The sequence below is a fragment of the Vipera berus genome (assembly GCF_964194415.1).
Source record: "Vipera berus genome assembly, chromosome: 8".
Taxonomy (NCBI): domain Eukaryota; kingdom Metazoa; phylum Chordata; class Lepidosauria; order Squamata; family Viperidae; genus Vipera; species Vipera berus.
In genome coordinates this window covers 17,022,680-17,046,898 of record NC_138211.1, presented here as the reverse complement: position 1 = coordinate 17,046,898, position 24,219 = coordinate 17,022,680, and the positions used below count along the sequence as shown (strand labels likewise).

At 40.8% G+C, this 24,219-nt stretch overlaps 1 protein-coding gene across 3 annotated transcripts in view; it reads right to left on the bottom strand.

Annotated features, from left to right (window-relative positions):
• Positions 1-3,154: 3,154 nt before the first annotated feature.
• The window catches only part of ENTPD4 (ectonucleoside triphosphate diphosphohydrolase 4), a 36,001-nt gene continuing 14,936 nt past the window's right edge, over positions 3,155-24,219 (bottom strand). Inside the window, exons 14-22 of one of the 3 annotated variants that reach the window (XM_081333475.1) lie at positions 22,876-23,437; positions 18,139-18,317; positions 16,992-17,049; positions 12,399-12,544; positions 11,867-11,942; positions 10,449-10,495; positions 4,324-4,762; positions 4,073-4,136; positions 3,155-3,920 (exon numbers count right to left, since the gene is read on the bottom strand). In XM_081333475.1, the coding sequence (XP_081189601.1) occupies positions 23,209-23,437 (229 nt within the window). In that variant the 3' untranslated portion in view covers positions 3,155-3,920; positions 4,073-4,136; positions 4,324-4,762; ... (4 more) ...; positions 18,139-18,317; positions 22,876-23,208. Of the gene's footprint in view, positions 3,921-4,072; positions 4,137-4,323; positions 4,763-10,448; positions 10,496-11,866; positions 11,943-12,398; positions 12,545-16,991; positions 17,050-18,138; positions 18,318-21,211; positions 23,438-24,219 lie in introns of those variants that run through there. The other 2 variants (XM_081333474.1, XM_081333473.1) reach the window with 2 other exon arrangements.

Sequence of the window (24,219 nt, the reverse complement as noted above, 5' to 3'; positions counted from 1 at the left end):
TGGAAAGACATCAAAGCAGCTAGTGATGCGAAAGCGATGCTTTAAAATCATATTAAGATAATAAAAATTGAAGAACATTGTTGGAATCCTGAAAGGTCTGGTTGAACAACCCAGAACATAGGAAGTTGGATTGCAAGATTGGGCAGAACATAATATTAATACAGATGGTGTCAAATCCATTGAGGGATGGGGCAAATCCTCCCCTCTTATCTCAATGGAAAAAAGAAGAAGATAACTTATTCTGCAGGGTGGGAAAATTGCTTAATAAAGGGTAAAAAGCAAGGAGCTTATTTCTAGCCACTCGATGTGACTTCTCCATCTGCCTGAAGGAGTGATTTGATCATCCTTCTTAAAGCCGCCATATGGAGAACCCATATGGGAACTGGAGGACAGCTCTATTTAGCCTAAGATGGAGATTTTTTGGTTACTATTATTGTTATCTTATGATACACATCAGGAGAGGAAGTTTAAACTGTTTGGCTTGATTTGTTGACCTATTTTGGAATGGAATGGAATCTAAGCTCTTCTTGGAGATGTCTTGGGAGTCCAACTAAACAAATGGTTAGCTGTTTGACATACATACAGGGAAGAGTGATTTTCTTTGGAACCTAGTGTAGACAACAATCCAAGGATCATTCAGTCATGGGATCAACAGAAAATCTGAAATTCTGGACAACTAGATTTTGTAGAGAATTCCTTCTGAAGTGCTTTCCATACCTTTCCTCCTTCTAAACTCCAGTTGTCCAATCTGCAGCTCTCCTTCCTGTCTCCCAAGGTCATTTCCACATACCAGTACAGTAGTACATGTGTTAAAAGTTTCATACTGTAGATTGCAAAAGCCTACAAGAAGTTTTCCTCTCCTTAATTTCATTAGGTGTTAGGATTCTTGCAAGATTTCAGGCAGAATGGAAAACTGGCATCTTGCAGGGTTTGGTGGTCTCTCAGAATTTCAGCCAGCCAGCAGTCAAACTGGCAGGTGCCAAGTTCTTTCTCTTTTTTAATAAAATACACTATTTCCATGCTCAGCCTGCTCCAGTATCTATCATCTATCTATCTATCTATCATCTATCTATCTATCTATCTATCTATCTATCTATCTATCTATCTATCTATCTATCTATCTATCTATCTATCTATCTATCTATCTATATCTATATCTATATCTATATCTATATCTATATCTATATCTATACAGTATCTATATCTATATCTATCTATCTATCATCTATCTATCTATCTATCTATCTATCTATCTATCTATCTATCTATCTATCATCTATCTATCTATCTATCTGGTCTTTGAGTTATAACCACCATTGGGATGGAACTTCCATTGCTAAGCAGTGCGGTTGTTGAGTTGTGCCCAATTTCATGACCTTTTCTGCTGTGTTTGTGAAGCAAATCATGTGGTCACTAAGCAAATCCAGGTTCTCCCATCGATTTTGCTTTTTGGAAAGCAGCCGGGAAGTTTGCAAATATCAATTACAGGATCCAGAGGAGCTGCAACCGTTATAAATATGTGCCAAGCACCCAAATTGCAATCATGTGACCACAGGGATGCTGTGACAGTAGTAATGTGAGGAGTGGTTCCAAGACACTTTTTTTGGGTGGTGTTGCACTTCAGTTACTGAACAAATAGCTGTACATTGAGGACTGCTTGTAATTACAGTGAGAGGTTGCACAGTGGCTGCATTTTTCTCATCATTAAGTTAGTGGTTTTCCAGATATTATTGCTCTAGCAACTGTGTGTGGAATTGAACCAATAAAGTTGCCTAACCTGGCAATGAACTGCTTGCAAGAAGAAGAGCAAGCTCAGAGATCACCAAGACCCCAGACATGCTCCATCAGAGTTCCGTTCCCCAAATAAAAATTATTCAAAGAAGGAACTCAGCGGATCCTTTTTATTTTAAACAAACCGTTCAGTCCCTTCCATATATTTACTTCTAGATTGCAGTTCACTGAAAAACTGTGTTCACCATCTGGGAAAGGGGATAATAACATTTCAGACAAAAAATAATCCCAACTCTCCCCAAACAGTGGCTAGCTTCTTGCAACTAAACTAAGCGTAACTCCTGTTTAATAAGCAGAACTGCAGTATTCACACAACATACTATAAATCGTATTACGATTTCATGTGATGCCCTGGACTCTCACCATACACTAAACCCCAAACTACCTAACCCCATTTTAAGATAGTCTTTGTACAAATTAACAGATTGATTTTCCTCCATTCCAAGCAATTTTTATGCATGCCTATTTACAACCAACCTTTGGCTTATTCATTGAGGTTTATTAGTCCTGGATAAATGTAGATAGGATTTCAGCTAAAACAGCATTTGCATTACCTGCCACTCCTTCAAGCTACCAAATGCCTTTTCTTCTTTAGATCTAAGAGCCTTGCAAGATAGACCATTGCTCTACCATTAATTTGTTGGATGTCAAGGATCAAAGCAATGATTACGTGGCATCCAATATCCATAATCCAGCTTTGGAGGCAATGTGGATTCAAACATCTGGGCTCCAGTGTGCCAGACAGATTCTGAAGTGTGGCTTTCAAAATTGTAGCTGATGGTAAGGAAGACAGATGCCAACTATGTGCTGCTTCAAGTTGTCTGCAAGGGCAACTGTGTCCTTCCCTCTCATTGTACACAATATACTGACTCTTTTGGGCAGCAGACACAAATCGGACTCACAGAATAGTAGGGCTGGAAGGGACCCTGGAGGTCTTCTAGTCCAACCCCCTATCCAAACCAGGAACCTTATCCCATCTAGGACAAACGGTTATCCAGTCTTTTCTTGAAACCCTCCAGTGGTGGAGCACCCACAACACCAGGAGGCAAGTGTTCCATTGCTCTTCCTTTCATCCTACCCTTAATCTTTTAGCTCCAGGCCCTTTAGTAACTGAACATATTGTCTTGTCTATTCATTTTTCTTACGGTCATGGAATTACATTTGCTTTTCCCATTAATTTTTCATTTGCCTTCCAAAAAAAAGTCCAAGGGAACTTTGCTAGCAGCTGTGTGTGTGTGTGTGTGTGTGTGTGTGTGTGTTTCCCCCCCTGTGGCATCACAGCTACCTTGTAAGGGACATTAAGGTGAAAATGAAAGAATGTTATGGTAGGCTGGATATTGAAATCAAATCTCATGTGCCCAAAAGTAGTACTTTGTCTAGCCTACTAAATAATTTTATTTAGCCTTGTCCAAGCATTTGAAATAGTCCACCCTAAGAACGATCCATCATAAGAATCTATGGAATTGTAGTAATACCAAGTCCCAGATCTATCTATTCCTGGAACTGGACTGTTAAGTTGGACAGATTATTTATTGGACCTAAAGGAAGGATAACTTTCTCCACCTCTTCCAAAACCTCAGAAAGATATCTGTGCACATGGAATGATACATGAAGATACCAGAGAGTTTTAAAGTAGCTAAAGAGTTCAGAAGAGCTGTAGATTCACAGTCAAATATGGGTTAATGAGGGGGTGGGGTGAGAAGGGGAAGGAAAGATCAAAGATGATCTTTTCTAACCTCCTACCTCTAAATCCTGAAAAATCTTCCAAGTGACCAAGAACACCAGAAACTACGTGGAATTAAACCAGACAAAGGATCTTCTCTTCCAGTATTATTCATCTCGCCCTACCCCAACATGGGAACCTTCTTCTCTGTCAGACTCGACTTCTCCTCATCCACCATCCTATCATTCCCCCCATTCCTATCTACTCTCTTGAAGTCATTTTCCAACCTTGCAAGCAAAACGTTTCTTTCCAGACCCAACATTTAGATTGCAGGAGGTCAGCCCAAGACTTGAGGATCTCCAGAGGATGGGCTACCCATTGTTGAGCCGTGGGTCTGGCAAAGGAACCCTGCCTTCCCCACCATCTCTGTCAGTTTGGGGTCAACTCAAGACAGCAGCAAAAACCCCTGGAGGGGAAGGGGGGGGGAAAATCAGGAGAAGGAAGAAAGAAAAAGAAAGACGTCAATTGTAAAGATCAACCCAACTCTACCCAAACACTCATCCAGTCTCCCTTTTGCCAGAATCGTTCTATCTCTTCAGTGAAATGTTGCTGCCTTACCTATCCTGGTGTGTGTCTGGAGGAAAGCAATTTGCTTGCCGAGAGCGCTTCACCTTGGCTGAGTCTGGGAAGAGTCGGGAAGAGACTCTGGTTTAGCATATTTCACAGGACTTCTCCTCCCAAACCCCTCCCAGGGCCCACCCCCTCCACACTCGGATGCGGAGGCTCAAATGGGCCATATCACAATTTCCCCCCCCCCCCGTTTTGTAACCTGATACCATTTTGTGGATACCAGGACTCTTCCTGCTCACCAGCATGGAGAGGAGGCAGTCAGCCAAGGGGAAGGGGTGGAAACTACTTTCCATGGAGCTTGGATGATAAACAGAAGTTCTGCTTTTTCTTCTTCTTTTTTTTTTTTGCTTTGGATGGACGATATTTGCAGTTTTCTCTGCAAGAGAAGGCGCAGCCCAGCCCTTTTTTAGCTGGGATCCTGCTAAATCAGTGTTTGAGGGGTCCTTGGCGTTCTCTGAGCTTGGTTGTTTTCTTGCAGACGTTTCATTACTCCAACGAGGTAACATCCTCAAGCTCAGAGAACACCAAGCGCCTTTCCTTTCAACCCTGAGCTACACATATTCTCCTTTACTGAAATCCGATTTTCTCCAAGAGCGGTCTGAAGATGCTGGCCGGGGGTGGTGGTGGTGGTCCTCCACGATCCTTTCAGGGTCCATGAAATCAAAACTATTTGCCAGCCTATGTTGGAAAATAGTACAATATTAAAATCCCATCAAACAATTGTGAGAAGCTGTAGTGGCAGCCAAACTGTCAGTTTTAATTTTTAAGTATGATAAGCGTCGATCAATATTACCCCTAGTACAGGTCCTTTTGGGGTCCTCCATAATTTTTAAAAGTGGGAAGGCTTCCTGAGAGGAAAATAAAATTAAGAAATGCCCTGCTACGATACTGAATTATAACTCGTATGGATTCCTGTCCAGGCTGGTGAAGCTGTTAGGAGTTACAGCCCAGCATGCCTGGAGACCCACAGACGAAGAGAGGGACTAAGGGGGACCAATAGATAAAGCTGTTTTGGAAATCTAAGGGATGCGTGTTTACTTAATTTCTTTCCTCTTGCCGATTTTCAGAATCCCTGCAATATAGATCTCATTCTTCTCTTCACTGGAGGGAAGCAGAAGAAGATGATTATATTCACATAATATACGTTGTCCTTAATTTAACTCTGTTTTTTCCCCCCTCTCTCTCTGTTTAATCCTTTCTTCAAAATTGCCAAGGTCCTTTGATCATACAGTTGGGTTTTCACAACCTAGTAGGTAAAATGTGATTGACTGGTTTGTGATTCAGAGAGCTAAGTGACTACTGAGTTAAGTGAGAAACATGCTTTAGTAAATCTAATCTTCTTTGGACCCAAAGAAGATGTGGATTCGTGGGTGATAGTATCATAGGCCATAGGTGTCTGGCATGAAAGACCAGGTCCACATATGTAAAAGTTCAATTAAACTGATTCATTGCTAAAGCCTATATACCGGAATCTTCCCAACCAGGTCAGCACCTGGTTAGAGTTAAATAAGGGACAACTACTCAAGGGGAGGGAGTTGGACACAAAGATAGTTTTGTTCCCCCCATGCCATCACTCTGCTAAACACATAATTCCCAGAGCACTGTCATATGCTTAAGGATATCTAACAATGTAGTTGGGCTGTATTATTATTATCCTTCTCTTTTTTCCTATTACCTGCTCCTATGATCTTATGACTATCACCTGTCTGTTGGTTGTACCTTATGATTTATGATTGCATCTGATGACTTATGATTTATCACTTTGTTCCTTGTATGTACACTGAGAGCTGATGCGTCGGAGACAAATTCCTTGTGTGTCCAATCACACCTGGCCAATAATTGCTCCAGCATTGGTCAGGGAGAAACCATATATTATACATAATATAAAATTATGTATTTTATAATGCTTATGAACTGTTCCAATGGAGGCCAACTCTGAGAAGCAAACGTTTCCTGTCTGAAGCACCTATGATCTTAGTGCTACTCTTGACTTCAGGGCCATCCCATCAAATGAAATTATTAATATTATTGGCCAGATGTTCACAATTTAATAAAAGCATGATAGCCAAACATGTTAGAATTAAATGCATATGCTGAAGAGAATATTCAGATCTGCTCCTTTGAGCATAAAACTGCTCCCAAACTTCATGATTTCCCAGCATGAAGTACGATTTCTTCTTAGGGTGAATCTCACGTGTTAATTTTTTAATTTCTTCCAACCTGCTGTAGCTGGAAAGAACTGTATGGATAAACCTACGGTAGTTCAGTGGTATGGGCAGCAATCCTGTACTAACAACTGTGCTTGTGTAGACAAGGCTGAATGGTGAGTTGTGATGTGGTCCAGACAGAGGGGAAAACATCAGCTCATTCTACAGAAGAGATGCTGAAGCCACTTTCTCTTCAGAACAAGCAAGGCACAGAAATGGAGAAAGCATTCCTTTGGATATATTAGCTTCCCTTCCAAATGGATAGGAAAATTGAAGATGCCTTCAAATATTTTTGCCCTGGATCACCTGACATTTTTTTTTAATCGTCTAATGGAAAGTCAAACCATGTCTTTTTTTTTAAATCCCATTTATATCCCGCCCTTCTCCGAAGACTCAGGACGGCTTACAATCTAAGAAGCACAAATCAATGTGCTTAGCACATTGAAGCTTGAAGCTGTGATAGAAGTCTTTTAACATTTCTTGATGGGAGAAGTACTTTGATTGGTTGGAAATGAAAGAGAGAAATGAGGAAATCAAAATCATATAAGTTTCATAATCTCGGTGTTAAAATAGGAGCTATCTGGGTATAGAATTTGGCACACTTTTGAGGAGCTTATCTCTCCCTGCTTTCATATGTCATCTTCTCCAGTCCTGTTTCCCACATATCTGCTTCCCTTTAGTTATCATCTGTTAATTTATTCATTTATTGATTGATTGTTCTTCAGCTCTGTGGCCAAGATATAACACAACATTTAAAATGGAAGGCATTGTTTAATGCAACCATTAGCTCAGTTCAGATAATCCTGACAGATTATCTCTTTAGCCTTTGCTTAAATATTGCCATCTCCTAAAGCCGAACTGTTACATGGCCAATCAGCTCTGAGCATTAGAAGATTTCCTGCCCAGGTTTGGTTCACATCTGCTTTCTGAAAATTCCACCCACTGGTTCATTCAGCCCTTCTTCCTGGAGTAATAGAGGACATTTTATATTTGTAATTTCAGGGTTCTGACTGGTCATCATCATCATCATAATTAGTTGGAAGGGACCTTGGAGGTCATCTAGTCCAACCCCCTGCTAAGGCAGGAAACCCTATACCATTTCAGACAAATGGCTGTCCAGTCTCTTCTTAAAAACTTCCAGTGTTGGAGCATTCACCACTTCTGGAGGCAGGTTGTTCCACTGGTTAGTTGTTCTAACTGTCAGGAAGTTTCTCCTTAGTTCTAGGTTGCTTCTCTCCTTGACTAGTTTCCATCCGTTGCTTCTTGTCCTGCTTTCAGGTGCTTTGGAGAATAGCTTGACTCCCTCTTCTTTGTGGCGGCCCCTGAGATATTGGAACACTGCTATCATGTCACCCCTCAGCCTTCTCTTCATTAAACTACACATACCCAATTCCAGCAACCGTTCCCTATATGTTTTAGCCTCCAGTCCGCCAATCATCTTTGTTGCTCTTCTCTGTACTCTTTCTAGAGTCTCGACATCTTTTTTACATCGTGGTGACCAAAACTGGATGCAGTATTCCAGGTGTGGCCTTACCAAGGCATTGTAAAGTGGTATTAGTACTTCACGTGATCTTGATTCTATTCCTCTGTTAATGCAGCCTAGCACTGTGTTGGCTTTTTTGGCAGCTGCAGCACACTGCTGGCTCATATTTAAGTGATTGTCCACTAGGACTCCGAGATCGCTCTCACAGTTACTACTATCGAGCAAGGTACCACCTATACTATACCTGTGCATTTGATTTTTCCTGTCTAAATGCAGAACCTTACTTTTTTCACCATTGAATTTCATTTTGTTAGATAGCGCCCAGTGTTCGAGTCTGTCCAGATCCTCCTGTATCTTAAGCCTATCTTCTGGAGTATTGGCTATTCCTGCCAGCTTGGTGTCATCTGCAAATTTGATGAGTTCCCATCTATCCCCTCATCCAAATCATTGATGAAGATGTTGAAGAGCACTGGGCCCAGAACAGAGCCCTGGGGCACCCCACTACACACTTCCTTCCATGTAGATGCAGTTCCATTGAGGACCCCATGCTGAGTACGGCCTGTCAGCCAGCTACGAATCCATCTGGTGGTGATGCTATCTAACCCACATTTTTCTATCTTATCAAGTAGTAAGTTGTGATCTACTTTATCAAATGCCTTACTGAAATCCAAGTAAATTAAATCTACAGCATTCCTCTGGTCCACTAGTTTTGTCACTTGGTCAAAGAATGCAATAAGGTTTGTCTGGCACGATCTGTTTTTGACAAACCCATGTTGGCTTTTACTGATAACTTTGTTCGCATCAAGGTGTTCGCTGATTTGTTGTTTGATTATCTTTTCCAGAATCTTCCCAGGTATTGAGGTCAGGCTAATAGGTCTGTAGTTTCCTGGATCTGTTTTTTTTTTTTTCGTTTTTTGAAGATGGGAACTACATCAGCTCTCTTCCAGTCCTCTGGTAGTTCCCCAGTGCTCCAGGATCTTTGAAAAATATAGTTCAGTGGTTCTGAGATCACGTCTGCCAGTTCCTTGAGAACCTTGGGGTGTAATCCATCTGGTCCTGGTGATTTGAACTCATCTAGGCTGGACAGGTGCTCACTTACCATTTTCTTGCCTATCTTAACTTGCGTTTCTATTCTGTTTTTTATGGCACTGGTTTTGGTAGGTTGGACTGTTTTGGTCAGCAAAGAAGTCTTAAGAGTGGCATGATAGCATCTTCCAATAGTTGAGGAGCTGTCACAAAGGGAGTCAATTTATTTTTCAAAGCACCAGAGGGCAGGACAAGAAGTAACAGGTGAAAGATTATTAAAGAGAGATCCAATCTAGATTTAAGGAGGAATTTCCTGGCAGTGATGATTAACCAATGGAATAGCTGGCCTCTCGTAAGTGCTTCATCAGTGGAAGATTTCAAGACAAGATTGAACAGCCTTTTGTCTGGTATTTTATAAGGACTCCTACATTGGGAAGGGGATTGGACTAGAAGACCTCCAAGGTCCTTTACAGCCCTAGTATTCTAAGATTTTACTCCAGGTGTCTTCAAACGTGGCCCTTTTATGACTTGTGGACTTCAACTCCCAGAATTCCTCAGCCAGCGTGCCTGGCTGAGGAATTCTTGGAGTTGAAGTCCACAAGTCATCAAAGGGTCAAGTGTGAAGACCCCGTTCTACTTTCTACAAGTTGTTTGGAGAGCATTACCATGTCTTCCTTTAAATATATAGCCCAGTGTGCAAAAGAGAGTCATAATCTACAAATATCCTGCCTTCCAAACACTACTTTGTGGTGTATGATTTAGAAAGTAACCCTCTTGGTTCAGGTGCAGGCTGGTGGGCAAAAGCCCGTGGGAAGAGCGCCTTTGAGCAAACTGCAAAGCAGTGAGTGGAGCTTTGGCTGCAGGATGGAATCAGAGAAGAGCAGCCAGTAAACCCATCTCAGGAATGCTAGGTAAGATGGCAGGTCAGCTAAAGATAAGGCACCCAGATCCTTGCCAATAAGATACTTTCTGGGATAAATGAACGATTCTCACAGAAATCAGCTGAAGTGCCTGAGGGGAAGTTGCCAATCTCATCCTAAGCAGCTCCTTTTTCAGGTCACAGAGAGCAAAGCAAAACCCAGGGGACTCTAAAACTGCCTTTTTTCTACCACAAAGAACCAATCCCAGAGATTAAACCCTCTTGGGAATCCCACATAGCGTTCTGAAGTTACATTCCAAGCTCATATCTGAAAAGACAATGGAGAGAAATCAGATCTGAAAGGCTTGAGGCAGGTGGAAAGGAAAGAGTATTCTACAACCCATATTCAGATCAGGGTTGGAAAGAGGTCATTTAAGCATTTCCAAAAAGTGCTTCCAAGAACCCTTTGAGATGACTTCTGACTTGTTGAAGTCAAAAGTCTGCAACTATTTTAGAAGAAAGAAAGCGATACGTCAATATGAAAATCTGCTTTGGGAATTTTTGCAGATGTCTTATTAAAGTTCTCGAAGAGAGAGTTGTTTTAGCTCTGTGACAGCATCTGTTCTCATCAGGAGTTTAATTTCAATTTAATACTGGGAATATCCTATTAAAAGAATCAAGATAAAGCAGCCATCATTTTTCTGTCAGAGATATTGGATAATTAACATTTCCAGAGAGACCGCTGTGTTAATTTTTTGTACTCAACAGAGAGAACAGTCCTATACATACCTTAGAGATTAACAGTTACTACAGCAGAAGCTTTTGTGAATCTCAATCTGCAGAGGAGGGAAACAAGAAGAAGAAGAAGGTAAAAAAAGAGATGAAACAGTATATGATCAACAATAGCCAAGACACTTCTGCCTGTATGAGCTGGCGAACCCACATGTAGTCTGATATTAAGTCTCAGATTTTTGTAATTCATGAAAAAAATTAAATCTCCAATTAAGTGGAGATTCCAGAACCCACAATTATTGCAGTCACATCTCTTTTCATCTGACAAATGGTATTTCTTTGTTTGTAGTTGTATTTTATTTTTGCCATGGTCCCACCCGATGTGTCCTTCAAAGGTCATATATGCCTTTCTCTCTCCCAAATGTTTTAATCTTACTAATGAGCAGGATCTTTCTAAGATACTGTCTTCAAGAATAAAAATATAATGAAGCTCTATTGCTGAGGCATACCTTTAATGAGACACCATAGATACAGATGAGAAACATGGAAAAGGACAATCATAGAAGAAAAAGCATAATACTAAGGGCTGAGTGAAACATCTTTTTCCTAGTTCATGGCTCAGGAAATACATATATTAATCAGACCACAATTTATTATTAACTGATAACAAGAATTGATCTCTGATTTAAACAGTCTTCGAAACAATATATCAAGTTTAAAAATTTTAGGAAGCTGATTAAAGCTTGAAAGTCCACTTCATCAGACAAATTGTGCAATGGTCAGAAGAGGAAACTGGGGCTTAACTGGCTTTTTGACCAAAAAAAAAAAGAGGGTCAAATTTGCAATTGGAGATGCCTGGAGATTTCCGAACCCTTTAGCAGCTTGGAATCAGAGATTCTAATTAACAGCTTAGCATTAAAGATGCTTTGCATTGGTTTCTCTATTCATGTTTCTAGAAATACCGTTTGTTTATTTGTTTTTAAATTGTGGTTCTCCAAGGTTAAAATGGGCCAGCAATGGCTAGAAGACCATGATCCATTATTGGAGTTTCTCTATCTAGTTAGCTTTTGCTAACCTGGCATTTCTTTTCCCAATCATTAGCTCTTTCCAGAAACAAGGAAGGGATAATTTAGCAGCCTCTCTGCTTTATCTAGCTCATCTAGACTGTTTGGAACCACAGATCCAAGGCTTGCATAGGTCACCACGGTCTTTCTTTCATATTGACTAAAGAGATGAATAGGTCCTCCGAGCAAGCTGCTCTCCAAGGAGAGATGGTGACGGTGATACTCTCAGGTAAACAAATTGTCATGCATGGCAAGGCAGACAATCCATCCGCAAGCCTATTTATTTATTCAGTACATACAGCTGCCCATCTCAAATTCACGACTCTGGGCAGCCCTCAGCAATTCAAAATATGATAATAACAGAATACCATATAAAACGTACAAAACCCTTATAAAAACCATGACACACACTTTGCAGCTGAGAAATCCCTTCAGTGATTTTCTGTGACCAATTTCATTGCCATCGCTTTTCCGGAGAAATACCATCCTAAGAAGAGAAAATTGTGTTAATCTGCTATAGCAAGTTGGTGATACCTTAAGGATTAATGCATTTATTTTGGCATAATGCTTTGTGGACTACCAAATGCATGGGACGCTCTCTTATTTATTTATTTATTTATTTATTTATTTTATTACATTTATATACCGCCCTTTCCCGGAGGACTCAGGGCGGTTTACAGGGTAATTAAAAACCAAAATACAAAAGTTAAAAAACCAAGTTTAAAAAAAAATTAAATTTATCCCTGTATAAGTAAAACCCCAGTTAAAATAAAATTAATCCTCAGCCTGGGCCAGAGAGCTCGAAGAGCCAGGTCTTCAGGCCCCGGCGGAATGAACGGAGGTTGGGGGCAGTCCTCAGCTCCATTGGCAACTAGTTCCACAGGGCAGGTGCCCCCACTGAGAAGGCCCTATCCCTGGGTGTCATCCGCCGGCAATCTCTTACCGGTGGCACCCTGAGAAGACCCTCCCTGTGGGAGCGCACTGGACGAAGGGAACTTGATGCCAGCAGCAGGTGTTCCCTCAGATATCCCGGACCCAAGCCATGTAGGGCTTTATAGGTCATCACCAGCACCTTGAATTTCTTGCTACCTATACGAAAAAAGTCTAAGATTAGCATTGTCAGATATTGGCTAAAGCATTCCAACTAGATAGATCTAGAAACACTAGATTGAAGCTATAATATGACTAACTCTTCAGTGTCATCTAGTTGACACCCGGGCACAATCTGGGCACCCAATTAATGATGGGGAGACTTAAAAAAAAGAAAAGAAACATTATGGCAACATAAAAATGGTAATTACCGATTGATTGGCAACCATCCATTAAAAATTGTGCATCTTGGTGCAGATTCTGACACTGGGTGATGTTTTGTCTATAGAACTGGAATGGAATCTCTTGATGAATTTAAATGCAGCTCCAATGGACATCTGTTTTAAAGTTGTATGGTTAAAGAGTAGTTTGCTATCCTCTCAAGGGCATTTTAAATTGGGTTTTGGCTGCTGGCATTTAAGCCACAGCAATTTAAAATGACACCATATTAACTTAACCAGTTCATGATGCTGCTAATCCCTAGCCAAAGTGGGATCTTCTGCATCAGCAAACAACAGCCATTGTCTAAGGTGATGAAACTCCCACAAAAGGCCAGCCCATAGAGCAGGAGAAGCAAGGGAGTGGAAGGGTGGCACGTGAAGGGTTGAGCTATTGAAACAACACAGCAAGTGACGGTTCCTTCTGGGAATCCTGTCCTAATCTCACCAAAGACCAGCGTCCTGAACACTTGAATCTCCCTCCCATTTCTAGAATCTGATTTCTGATTTCAACTTGCATGCCGACTCATCAGTTTGTTCAATGCAGAATGCAGTGGGATGGTTGCAGAGGAGTAGAGTAGAGTAGAGTAGAATAGAATAGAATAGAATAGAATAGAATAGAATAGAATAGAATAGAATAGAATAGAATAGAATAGAATAGAATAGAATAGAATAGAATAGAATAGAATAGAACAGAACAGAACAGAATAGAATAGAATAGAATAGAATAGTTCTTTATTGGCCAAGGGTGATTGGACACACAAGGTATTTGGTTTGGTACATAAGCTTTCTGTGTACATAAAACAACAGGGTGATAAGTCATAGATCATAAATCATAAGATACAAACAACGATTGATAAATCATGATACACCAATAGTAGAAGGTAATAGGAAACGTGAGAGGTGAGAAAGATGAGAAAATGAGAAGGATAACATGGGTAAATATCTTTAGGCATAAGACAGTGCTGTGAAAGTTAAGTGTTTAGCAGAGTGATGGCATGGAGGAAGAAACTATCTTTGTGCCTATATTTCTCTGTATCCTTTTTAAATTCTAAAATGAATTCCAGAATTCTGAATTTCAAAGGCTGACTAGAGCTCATACATCAGTTCCAATTTTTGGAATGAGATGAGTTGGATGGTACATGAAACCTCAAAAAAAGTCACCCTCATTGCTTATGTGAACAGAGATTTAGAGGACCCTAAGGCATGTAACTGAAGCGTATTTAGGCTAAATCTCAAGCAGGAACATTGTGTGAAGGGAAAAAAAAGGTTTCGTGCAAAGAAAAAAAAGGGATGCCTTTGAAATAATCTGGCTGGGGTATTGTATTCTTTGTCAATGTAACCTTCTAGATGTAGATATGAAGAGTTGGCTCAAGATCTTTGGTCTGGTTCGAGCAGAGATATTTCCACAAATAATATAGGATAAGACAACAGCGTCACTAGCAGGACCAAAAATTCTTCACACAATGAGATGTGGCAACAACAATTGGCAATGAAGGAATGTTGTTTGTGCTTGAACTTCATTGCCCAAGTGGGGCATTGTTAAGCTGAGTGCTGTGCGCAATTGCGTTAATGTACCTTTATCAAAAGTTGGAATTAAGATTGCCGGAAGAAACATCAACAACCTAAGATATGCAGATGATACCACTCTAATGGCAGAAAGTGAAGAGGAACTAAAGAGCCTCTTGTTGCGGGTGAAGAAGGAGAGTGCAAAACTTGGGTTGAAACTAAACATTAAGAAAACCAAGATCATGGCATCTGGCCCTCTCAATTCCTGGCAAATAGATGGGGAAGAAATGGAGGTAGTGACAGATTTTATTTTCCTGGGCTCCAAGATCACTGCAGATGGGGACTGTAGCCAAGAAATTAAAAGACGCTTGCTCCTCGGGAGAAAAGCAATGGCAAATCTAGACAGCACACTAAGAAGCAGAGACATCACCCTGTCAACAAAAGTGCGTATAGTCAAGGCTATGGTCTTCCCAGTTGCAATGTATGGCAGTGAAATTTGGACCATAAGAAAGGCTGAGTGCCAAAGAATTGAGGCCTTTGAACTCTGGTGCTGGAGAAGACTCCTGTGAGTCCCTTGGACTGCAAGGTGATCAAACCGGTCAGTCCTAGAGGAGATCAACCCTGACTGCTCTTTAGAAGGCCAGATCCTGAAGCTAAAACTCAAATACTTTGGCCACCTAATGAGAAGGAAGGACTCACTGGAGAAGAGCCTAATGCTGGGAAAGATTGAGGGCAATAGAAGAAGGGGATGACAGAGAATGAAATGAGGTGGCTGGATGGAGTCACTGAAGCAGTAGGCGTGAGCCTAAATGGACTCCAGAAGATGGTAGAGGACAGGAAGGCCTGGAGGAACGTTGTCCATAGGGTCGCGATGGGTCGGACACGACTTTGCAACTAACAACAACACCTTTATTTAGGAACTTATTTATTTTAAAAGACTGTGTCAGCTCAAGATATTGTACCCCGAAAGGCAGAATCTTATGATTACAATGTTATGCTGCTATAATTTTGGCTTCATTGTTGTAGCAGAAGTTGACACCTTCTCAGGTGAGCAAACTGCACCCCTGGACTCAAGTGCTACTAAATGTACACACTGTTTTATTTTTTCACAATCATTTACCTGCTTGTAGCTTATAGGATGGTTACTGTAAGAGCTGGACCTCACTGAAGCTGTTGGCTTGTGTAATTTGACAACTAAAGCCACCGCAAATGGGAAATACACAAGGCTTTTGTATTACATTTTGTAAAGTATTATTTGCATTAATAAAGGGATAGAATCAAGATCACGTGAAGTCCTAGTACTATTTTACAAAGCCTTAGTAAGACCACCCTTGGGATACCGCATCCAGTTCTGGTCACAATACAAAAAAGATGTCGAGACTCTGGAAAGAGTGCAGAGAAGAGCAACAAAAATGATTCAGGGGTTAGAGGCTAAAACACACAAAGAAGGGTAACAGGAATAGGGTATATCTAGTCTAATGAAAAGAAGGACTAGGGGTGACGTGGTAGTACTGTTCCAATATTTGAGGGGCTCCTACAAAGAAGAGAGGGTCAAACTATTTTCCAAAGCACCAAAAGACAAGACAGGAAACAATGGTTGGAAACTAACCAAAGAGGGAAGCAACCTAGAACTAAGGAGAAATTTCGTAATGGTGAGAGCAATCAACTAATGCAGAGGTCCCCAATCTTTTGGGCACCAGGGACTGGTTCTGTGGAGAGAGGTTTTCTCGTGGCCCGGAGGGTACGTGGTTTTGTGTGCTGCCTGCATCCCACGGATGGGGCTTGGCTTGTTTGTGCGGACCGGTTGCTGGCATGCCGTGACCCGGTACCGGTCCATGGACTGGGGGTTGGGGACCCCTGAACTAATTTGAACAATTCACCAAAGCACCTGAAAGCAGGACAAGAAGCAACGGATGGAAACTAGTCAAGGAGAGAAGCAACCTAGAACTAAGGAGAAACTTCCCGACAGTTAGAACAACTAACCAGTGGAACAACCTGCCTCCAGAGGTGGTGAATGCTCCAACACTGGAAGTTTTTAAGAAGAGACTGGACAGCCATTTGCCTGAAATGGTATAAGGTTTCCTGACTGAGCAGGGGGTTGGACTAGATGACCTCCAAGGTCCCTTCCAACTTTATTATTATTATTATTATTATTATTATTATTATTATTATTATTATTATTATTATTATTATTATTATTATTATTATTATTATATAGAATAGCTTGCTTTCAGAAATTGTGGAGGCTTTGAAAAATGATTGGACAACTATTTGTCTGCAATGGTATAGTCTCCTGTTTGAGCAGGGGATTGGACTACAAAATCTCCAAGGTCTTTCCCAACTCTATTATTCTATGTTCTATGTTCTACGGTTGGACCCTTTACCTGGTTTATTTGGGATGGGTACTATTTTTCTCAGTTTATTTGGGAGAGATCTTGGTTTGGTCGGCATTCACAAATTCATAACAGGCTGACAATACTAGTTCCATCTTCATTTGCCCCAAAGTAATCTCAACCTTGAGATGATTTTCAGCTTTGATAAAACTATCCAGGAAAATGGCCTTGGTTCCTTCTAGATAAAGAAACTGCATAAAACGGTGTTTGTATTATGTGCTTATGCCACTGTGGATATTGTCTGAACACCAAAGCATCTCCTCTGAACTTAAGTAACATTTTTTTTAAATTTTATTTTTTAAAAAACAAAACAAAACAAAAAAATACTTGGCAGATGCAGGACTTGGCTTCCTGAAGATGTTCCAGAAGATGTCCATGAGGTTTTCTGGAAAACAGTGTGGAAGCGTTTTGTTACTACCATCTAGATCAGAGCTGAAGAAGCTTCTTGGATGAGAAGCAAAACGTCTTCAAAGAAAAAAGGAGAAAGTTCAGTTGGCTCAAGATAAAGCGCCTCTGGGACAACTAGATCAGTGTTTTTCAAACTTGGAAACTTTAAGACACTTGTTTTTCAACTTCCAGAATTCTCCAGCCAATGTTGGTAAGGGAATTCTGGGAGTTGATACCATGGATATTAAAGCTGCCAACGCTGATCTGGAATTTTAAAAACCATTTGAAATGTATTAGGGATGTGGTAAAAATGTTTCAGTACACATAAGCATTTTATCATTTTTCCTTCAGCCATCACTATATTCCTATTTTAAAATCTGTTTTATGGGTAAAAAATTCCTAATTTGTGAAACAAATGAAGCAGTATTTCCTCCCAATTCTTTTTTTTTAGTGAAGTCATTAGTTTAATCTGAAAATTAATTTTCAGTCTTTCCTCATTGGAACTTTTCTCTCTGTGTAAGAAGACAAATATATCTGTGAAACAAAAATGAAAATTTGGCTCCAAAGGTCTGACTCTTTTCCCCAAATGACTAGAAATACATACCTGCAAAATGATGGTGGCAACAATATATCTGATCAGTTAACTTTAAATATTTCCCAAGCAAGAGATAATACTAGTGTTTTAATTATGTTCTTATCCTGGCCGCTAGATGGAGAACCATATCCACATAGAAACTACAGTATACAATAAATTCCAGCTATTTGATTATAATCCCTTGTTCAAAATTCAAAATATAAAAGCATTTTTACAATGGAAAAGAACCCAGAGTGAAATTGCTGAGGAAGCACTAATGAAGAAGCTGAATTTGATCCAGTTAAGGATAATCAAAATACTGTAGGTCGCCTAAAAATGTTTGGTATTTCTTCAAATCATCTTCTTCCTAGTTTTGTTGCTGAGCTATGACAGCGTTGGCTTTCCAACAAAACTTATAAAAGGATAATCAAGCTAGTGCTGAGGTGTAAACTTAGCAGTGCTGTTTTATATTTATTTATTGTATTTATTAAATTCGTGTGCCACCCTTCTCACCTAGATTTACCGCGCAGTAGTCAGAATGGAGTATTGCAGGCTAACTCTGCCCGCTGTCCGGAGTTTGATCTTGACTGGCTCAGGATTGATTCAGCCTTCCATCCTTCTGAGGTGGGTAAAATGACAACCCAGATTGTTGGAGGCAAAATATGCTGACTCTATAAACCGCTTAGAGAGGGCTGTAAAGCATTATGACACAGTATATAAGTTTAAGTGCTATTGCTATTTACTAACAGTTAGTAGTTGGTTTTTTTTTTTTAAAAACCTAGTATTTGCAGCTTTCTTAAAGATTTTAATTAATGCTGTGTGCACTGATTTACCAAAAATTGATTCATAGCATTTTATGCACTTTTAACGTTCTTTGGCAAAAAAAGTAATAAGAAAATGCTCATACAATAGTGTGAACATTCTTTGTGAAAAAAGTATCTGATCAGTGTTAACAGCTAATACGATTGTATGTTCAGTATAGCAATAATCAATTTGCTTTCATTTAGTTTGTTACAATTTGTAAAGCAGGCCAAGGCAGGCAAGAAGCAAAATCTGTGAACTGATTTGGTGGTTTTTAAAGTCCTTAATATTAGGTACAGATGTGGCAAATTGGATCAGGTTTGCATGGAGAAGAGGAAGGCTTTTTTCTGGTCTTTTGCACTGGTATGCATTCCCAATTAAAATCAGAAAGAAAACATGAAAGTATCACCATCTACTTGCTGGAAGAAAAATCTTAATCGGGGTCCAGTCCAAGCTGGGAATAAACAAAATGGAGACTGCTTTAGAAAGGTTAGAGTTTATTGAAGAGGAGAGCCAGGCAAAAAGATGGCTCTGGGAAAAAGTGACCACATGTGGCCGGGAGTGGTGGGTTTTTATACCTTCTGGGGCTTTTTATTTGGGGTTCTTCTTCTTTGAGGCTTTGTATTTCCTGTGTCATGTACTTTGACTTAGGTCTGACCGTGCCCTTTTGGTGTTGGTGGGTTAATCCTATTATGTCCCCAAAGGTCATGTCTTTTATTTTGGGTGGGCTATGTAGATTTTAGAGGTCTTTTGTCTTCTTAATCTCAGCTTCTAGCTTCCTGGCCCCAACCTTCCTGAATGGATTATTAAATTTGCATTTCTAAAAGCTGGCCTCTGCCTAGTTTCTGCTTGGGGCTATTAAGAAAACTGGGTTTGCTTTTCTGCCTTTAAGATCTTCTCCATTATTCCTTTGGATAAATATATTCTGCCTTTTTAATGTTTCCCAAAATATTTCTTTCTCTGGATTCTTCCCACACGCTCACTGGAACCTCTGATAATCAGACACAGCTATAAAGTTGGATTGAGACTGAACCACTTCACAGTAGGATAGAAAAGGTAGAAAATAGATGTTAGCCTCATCTTCTCTGAACTGGTGGCTTCCAGATGTTTTGGATCTGACCTGTCTTACCAAATTCTATGAGCTATCAAGGTGTGCCATTCAAAAAGACTGGGTAGCTGTTTGTCTGGAATAATATAGTTTCCTCCTTGAGCAGGGAGGGGGTTGGAATAGGTCACTTTCAACCCTATTATTCTATTATGAAAAGAACCGGAAGTCAGGAACTGTCTCTCTTTATAATGTCATTAAAATGTTTTCAAAACTGGATGTAAACTGAAGAATCTCTCAATTTCCATTACGGAAATTCTCTGGGGGAGAAAGGTATCTTGTATAGTATCAGTATACTGACCAGTATCCCATCACACAATGGGAGATGGGAATGGCATTTCTTTGTCCCTGCTGCAAATGACAAACAATACACGAATATGGCTGAAACTAGGCTTGGCCCTGAGAAATATCTGTTGAAAGACTACTTAACAAATCCTTGCTGTTTTCAGCTAGGATAGAGCATTAAATTCATCAAGTAATTCTGTCTGACTGCATAACATTTGAGGAGCATTTCAGGTAAAGTCCTTCAAAACAAAGATATCTGCAAAAACAGAAGTGCTTGGTCTATTATTATTATTTTTCTCTGAAGAACGCGCTCCTGCTGTACAGCAAACTCCTCTTAAGGTTTTGCCACTGTAGACGTGGCACTTGGTCCATGCATCATTAAAGAGCAACAATGGCCTAGATAAGGAGGGACAGAATGCCCTGGACCATGCTTGCAAGCAAATTAATTATTATTATATTTTTTTGGCTAGCCTTTCTGTTAGGTTGTTTTTGGTAGGTTTTCACTAGTTGAATTCTTTTGTTCGAACCATCTTTTTTAAAAAGGGTCCTGGAATAAAAGAAAAGAAGGAGAATCTAACTTTGCTGGAGAGCTCTGCCCAAGGAAACTGTTGGCAGTGGTTGATCAGGACCTGTTTTGCAAGCCAGGAGGCAAAACAAAACAAAAACAAAAACATTTGATGAGTATAGCTAAGTGGCTGAGCTAACATCAGGGCCAGGAACCTGGCCAACAAGGTCACTGCTAAAGGCAAGGTGAATGACAGCTCCAACCCCTTCTTTGCATTCTTCCTTGCAAGTAGATCTTGTCCTCATGACTCTCAAGGAAGAAAGCAAAGCTTGTTCAGTACATACCCAAACATCTAAGTGTTAAGTCCTTGAGGGAGGAGACCACCTGATCACAAGGCCTGGACATCTACCTAAAAACTGAAGCACAGCATTATGTCAACTATGTTGACTTTCACTACTGAAGATAGTGAATCTCTAGAGATGGTTTGGGATCCAAAAAATAGCTACTTAGTTCATCAGAGAGCAGTTCCATGCCTTCTTTCTTTCTTTTTTTGGCTTGGATATGTGCTAAATTATCCTCAAAGTTCACATTTGTGTAGGCTTTTAAAGGCTGGGTTGTGATAAGCTAAATAACTCTAAATAAGGGCTTAAAAGTTCATCTTGGAAAGGAACTCCAAATACCAGCTACCTCTAAGGCAGGGGTAGGCAACCTTAGCTCTTTTATGACTCGTGGACTTCAACTCCCAGAATTCCTGAGCCAGCACAGGAATTCTGGGAGTTGAAGTCCACGAGTCATAAAAGAGCCAAGGTTGCCTACCTTTGCTCTAAGGTAAGCAAAATGGGAGGCCCGCAAGAGGCAGCATTCTCTGGGCTGGAGTTATCAAAGGACAGGAGTTAATTAAACTTTAATTAAATTTTACTTCAAGAGTCTTCACTGACTTCCCGGAATGTATTTGCTACTGTCAAATTAAGTTAACGTATTTCCTTTCGGCAACGTAACTTTAGGATGAAAACGATGTAAGCTGCCGCGAAAACCACATCCCTACGCAATTGGCAGGCATCATTGTCTTTGTTAGAAGGAGCCCTAGTCAAGATGTTAGGCTCCAAATGCCAAACACACTAATGTTTTGCTATTTGAAACAGGCAGCTTCTTATGGGTAGGAGAACCTGCTCCCACACAATGCGCAACATCTGTTGTCAAATGCTTAAAATGTTCACAAAGGCGGCCTTGGGCATTTTTTCGAAGGCAAATGGGAATCAGGTTTTCTAAGAGCAAGGTGGAGAGCCTTCAGAACAAAATTAAAAGAAAAGAAAGGAACAAGGAAGCTGAAGTTCTTTGTCTGCCAAAACTAAAAAAAGTGGGGCAACAGCCTCGTGTCTCCTAGAGATCCATCAGCTACTGGGGCCACAGGATATCTGTATTTTTATGGAATTTTGGCAAACTTATTTAAGTCTCTTTAATGTGTCTTTTTTATTTTTCCCCATCTTCAATAGCTGGGATCAGGTACTGTCGAGCAACATTTCACAAACCAGATGTGGGTTTCTAGGACGATGAAGCTTGTGTTTCGTAAGACAATCACATCGATGCTGTTTTCAACTACGGACACACTTTTTCAAGTAAAAAAAAAAGGCTTTGTTATCCCAAAATAAGAAAGTAACAGCATATTTGTTATCATTCCACTGCTGCTCAGTTTTTCCCAGACCCACCCCTCTCCCAAATCTCTATTATCCACAAACATTTGAAATGACAGTCAGACCATAGAATGCCACATAGGTGCACGCACACATACTTCCAAAGATAGACCAACTACTACTACACACACACACACACACACACACAGAGAGAGAGAGAGAGAGAGAGAGAGAGAGAGAGAGAGAGAGAGAGAGAGAGAGAGAGAGAAACTCCAGGGAGGTTGAATGTGCAATGTGATCCTCCAATTTCCACCACCACGCCCTGCTAGGCTTTCTTTAGCACACCATTTTGCAAGGATGGGAATTTTACATCTTCACAGATGGGACTGCCACCTTTTTTTTGAGACTGAGCTTTCATTATTCATGGTCCTGATAGAACAGAGGTCCAACCTTGGCAACTTTAAGGCTTCTGGACTTCAACGTCTGGCCAGCAAGGTCTTAAAAGTTACCAAGGTGGGACACCCATAACTTAAAAATGAGAGGTCACATTAGAACTGAGCAAGAATTAGGAACTGGCAATGGACATTTTCCCCCTCCAATTCTTTTTTTCCTTCTGTGCCATGTTTTTAAGACTGTAGTGGCAAGGGCTGCCTTATTGTTGATCTATCTACCCTCTATTTAAGCTATTTCTTTTCCGGGAGAAAGAAAAAGAGTCAAAATGCTTTAAATAAATAATTGAAAGTAAAAAAATGCTAAATGTCTCTGTTGCTACTTCAAATCAAGAGCAGGAGAGACTGAAGTGACCTTTCCTCTGTGCTCTGTGCGGCTCAAGAACATGGCAAGGAAAAGTGAACTGGTAGCCCACAAGAGTCGGTTAAGCAAGTCTGCATTCAGATCCCAAAAAACACGACCAGCAGACTTACAGCAAAAGGAGAGAACAATCCCATCCAGAGTTGTTTGCGACTTTCCCATTTAACACACTGGCACAAAGTCTTCACCGCAGTCTCCTGCCTGTCCCCCCCCGTCCCTAAGTCAAAGTGCATTTGCTTTCAAAGTGAGAGCTTTAAAATAATTTTGGCTGAGAGTCCCCCGGCCTTGTCAAGCCGAGTTTGACCTAGCTTTCCCCGCAGTCCTCCAGAGAGGGAAATTCCACCTCTTGGTTCCAAGACTGCAGCCAGGCATGCCTCTCCAAAGACGCGAGAGGGGAACCCTGAGAGGAGGGAGGGAGGGGGGGTGTCTGAGATTCAGTCAGCAGCTTATAAGCCTCCGGGGATCTTCTGAGGTGGGAGACCTTCCTCAATCCAGAGGGGAGGAGAGGAGCCGTTGTGCAGAATTCGCCGGTGGATCCTCCGCAGCCGCAGCAGGTAGAGCAGGATGGAGAGCAGCACAATGAAGAAGCAGGCAAAGAATAAGTAATGGTTGTAAACGAAGGCGAAGCTGCGCCAGTGGGGGTGATTAACCCGGAAATTCTCCTGCTGGATGTCTCTGTGAGGAGGAGGAGGAAAGGAGAGGATGCAAGAGATGGCTCTACTCTATAACAACAACCCAACAACCCAACCACTTAGTATGCCTTGATGCATCCCTACAGGTTCCTCAAAAGTTTTGCTAACCTGAGCATAAGAGGTATTGTTAGAAAGCCACCCCCCAAAAAAAGATTTTTTTCAAAAAAAGAATCTTTTGTTATCTGTTTCAGAGATCACTGCGATTCCCAAAGGCTCCTGGTGATGAACAACAAGCATAAACTATCCATAAAGGTGACCAATGTGACGACAATAACATGAAATAAGAGCATTCAACGAAAAAGCGGACCCTAGTTCAGGGCTGTCCAATCTTGGCAGCTTTAAGACTTGTGGGTTTCCCCAGCATGGCTGGCTGGAGAATTCTGGGAGTTGAAATCCACAAGTCTTAAAAGTTCACCAAGTCTTAAAGTTGGACACCTCTGCCCTGGTTATTTCCCAATGTTCTTTCTTAAAAGGTTCATTCTAACCAGTTGCTAGAATGCTTCCAGCATAGGAGCTAACCCAGCTTTCTACAGGAAGGTTGCAGCAGGAAACAGAAGCCATCACCAAAGAAATTCTGTTTTGGGGGTTCCCAGTCTCCCTCACCACACAAAACCAGGGGGACACTTTTCTGGGACATACACCCTGGGCAGATCGATTCAATGTGAGAAGTTGACTCTGATGGTACCTGGGAGTCAGGTCATTTACGCCTTATTGATTATAAGCAACTTTGAATTATACCCAGAATCTTATTGGAAGCCAATTTTC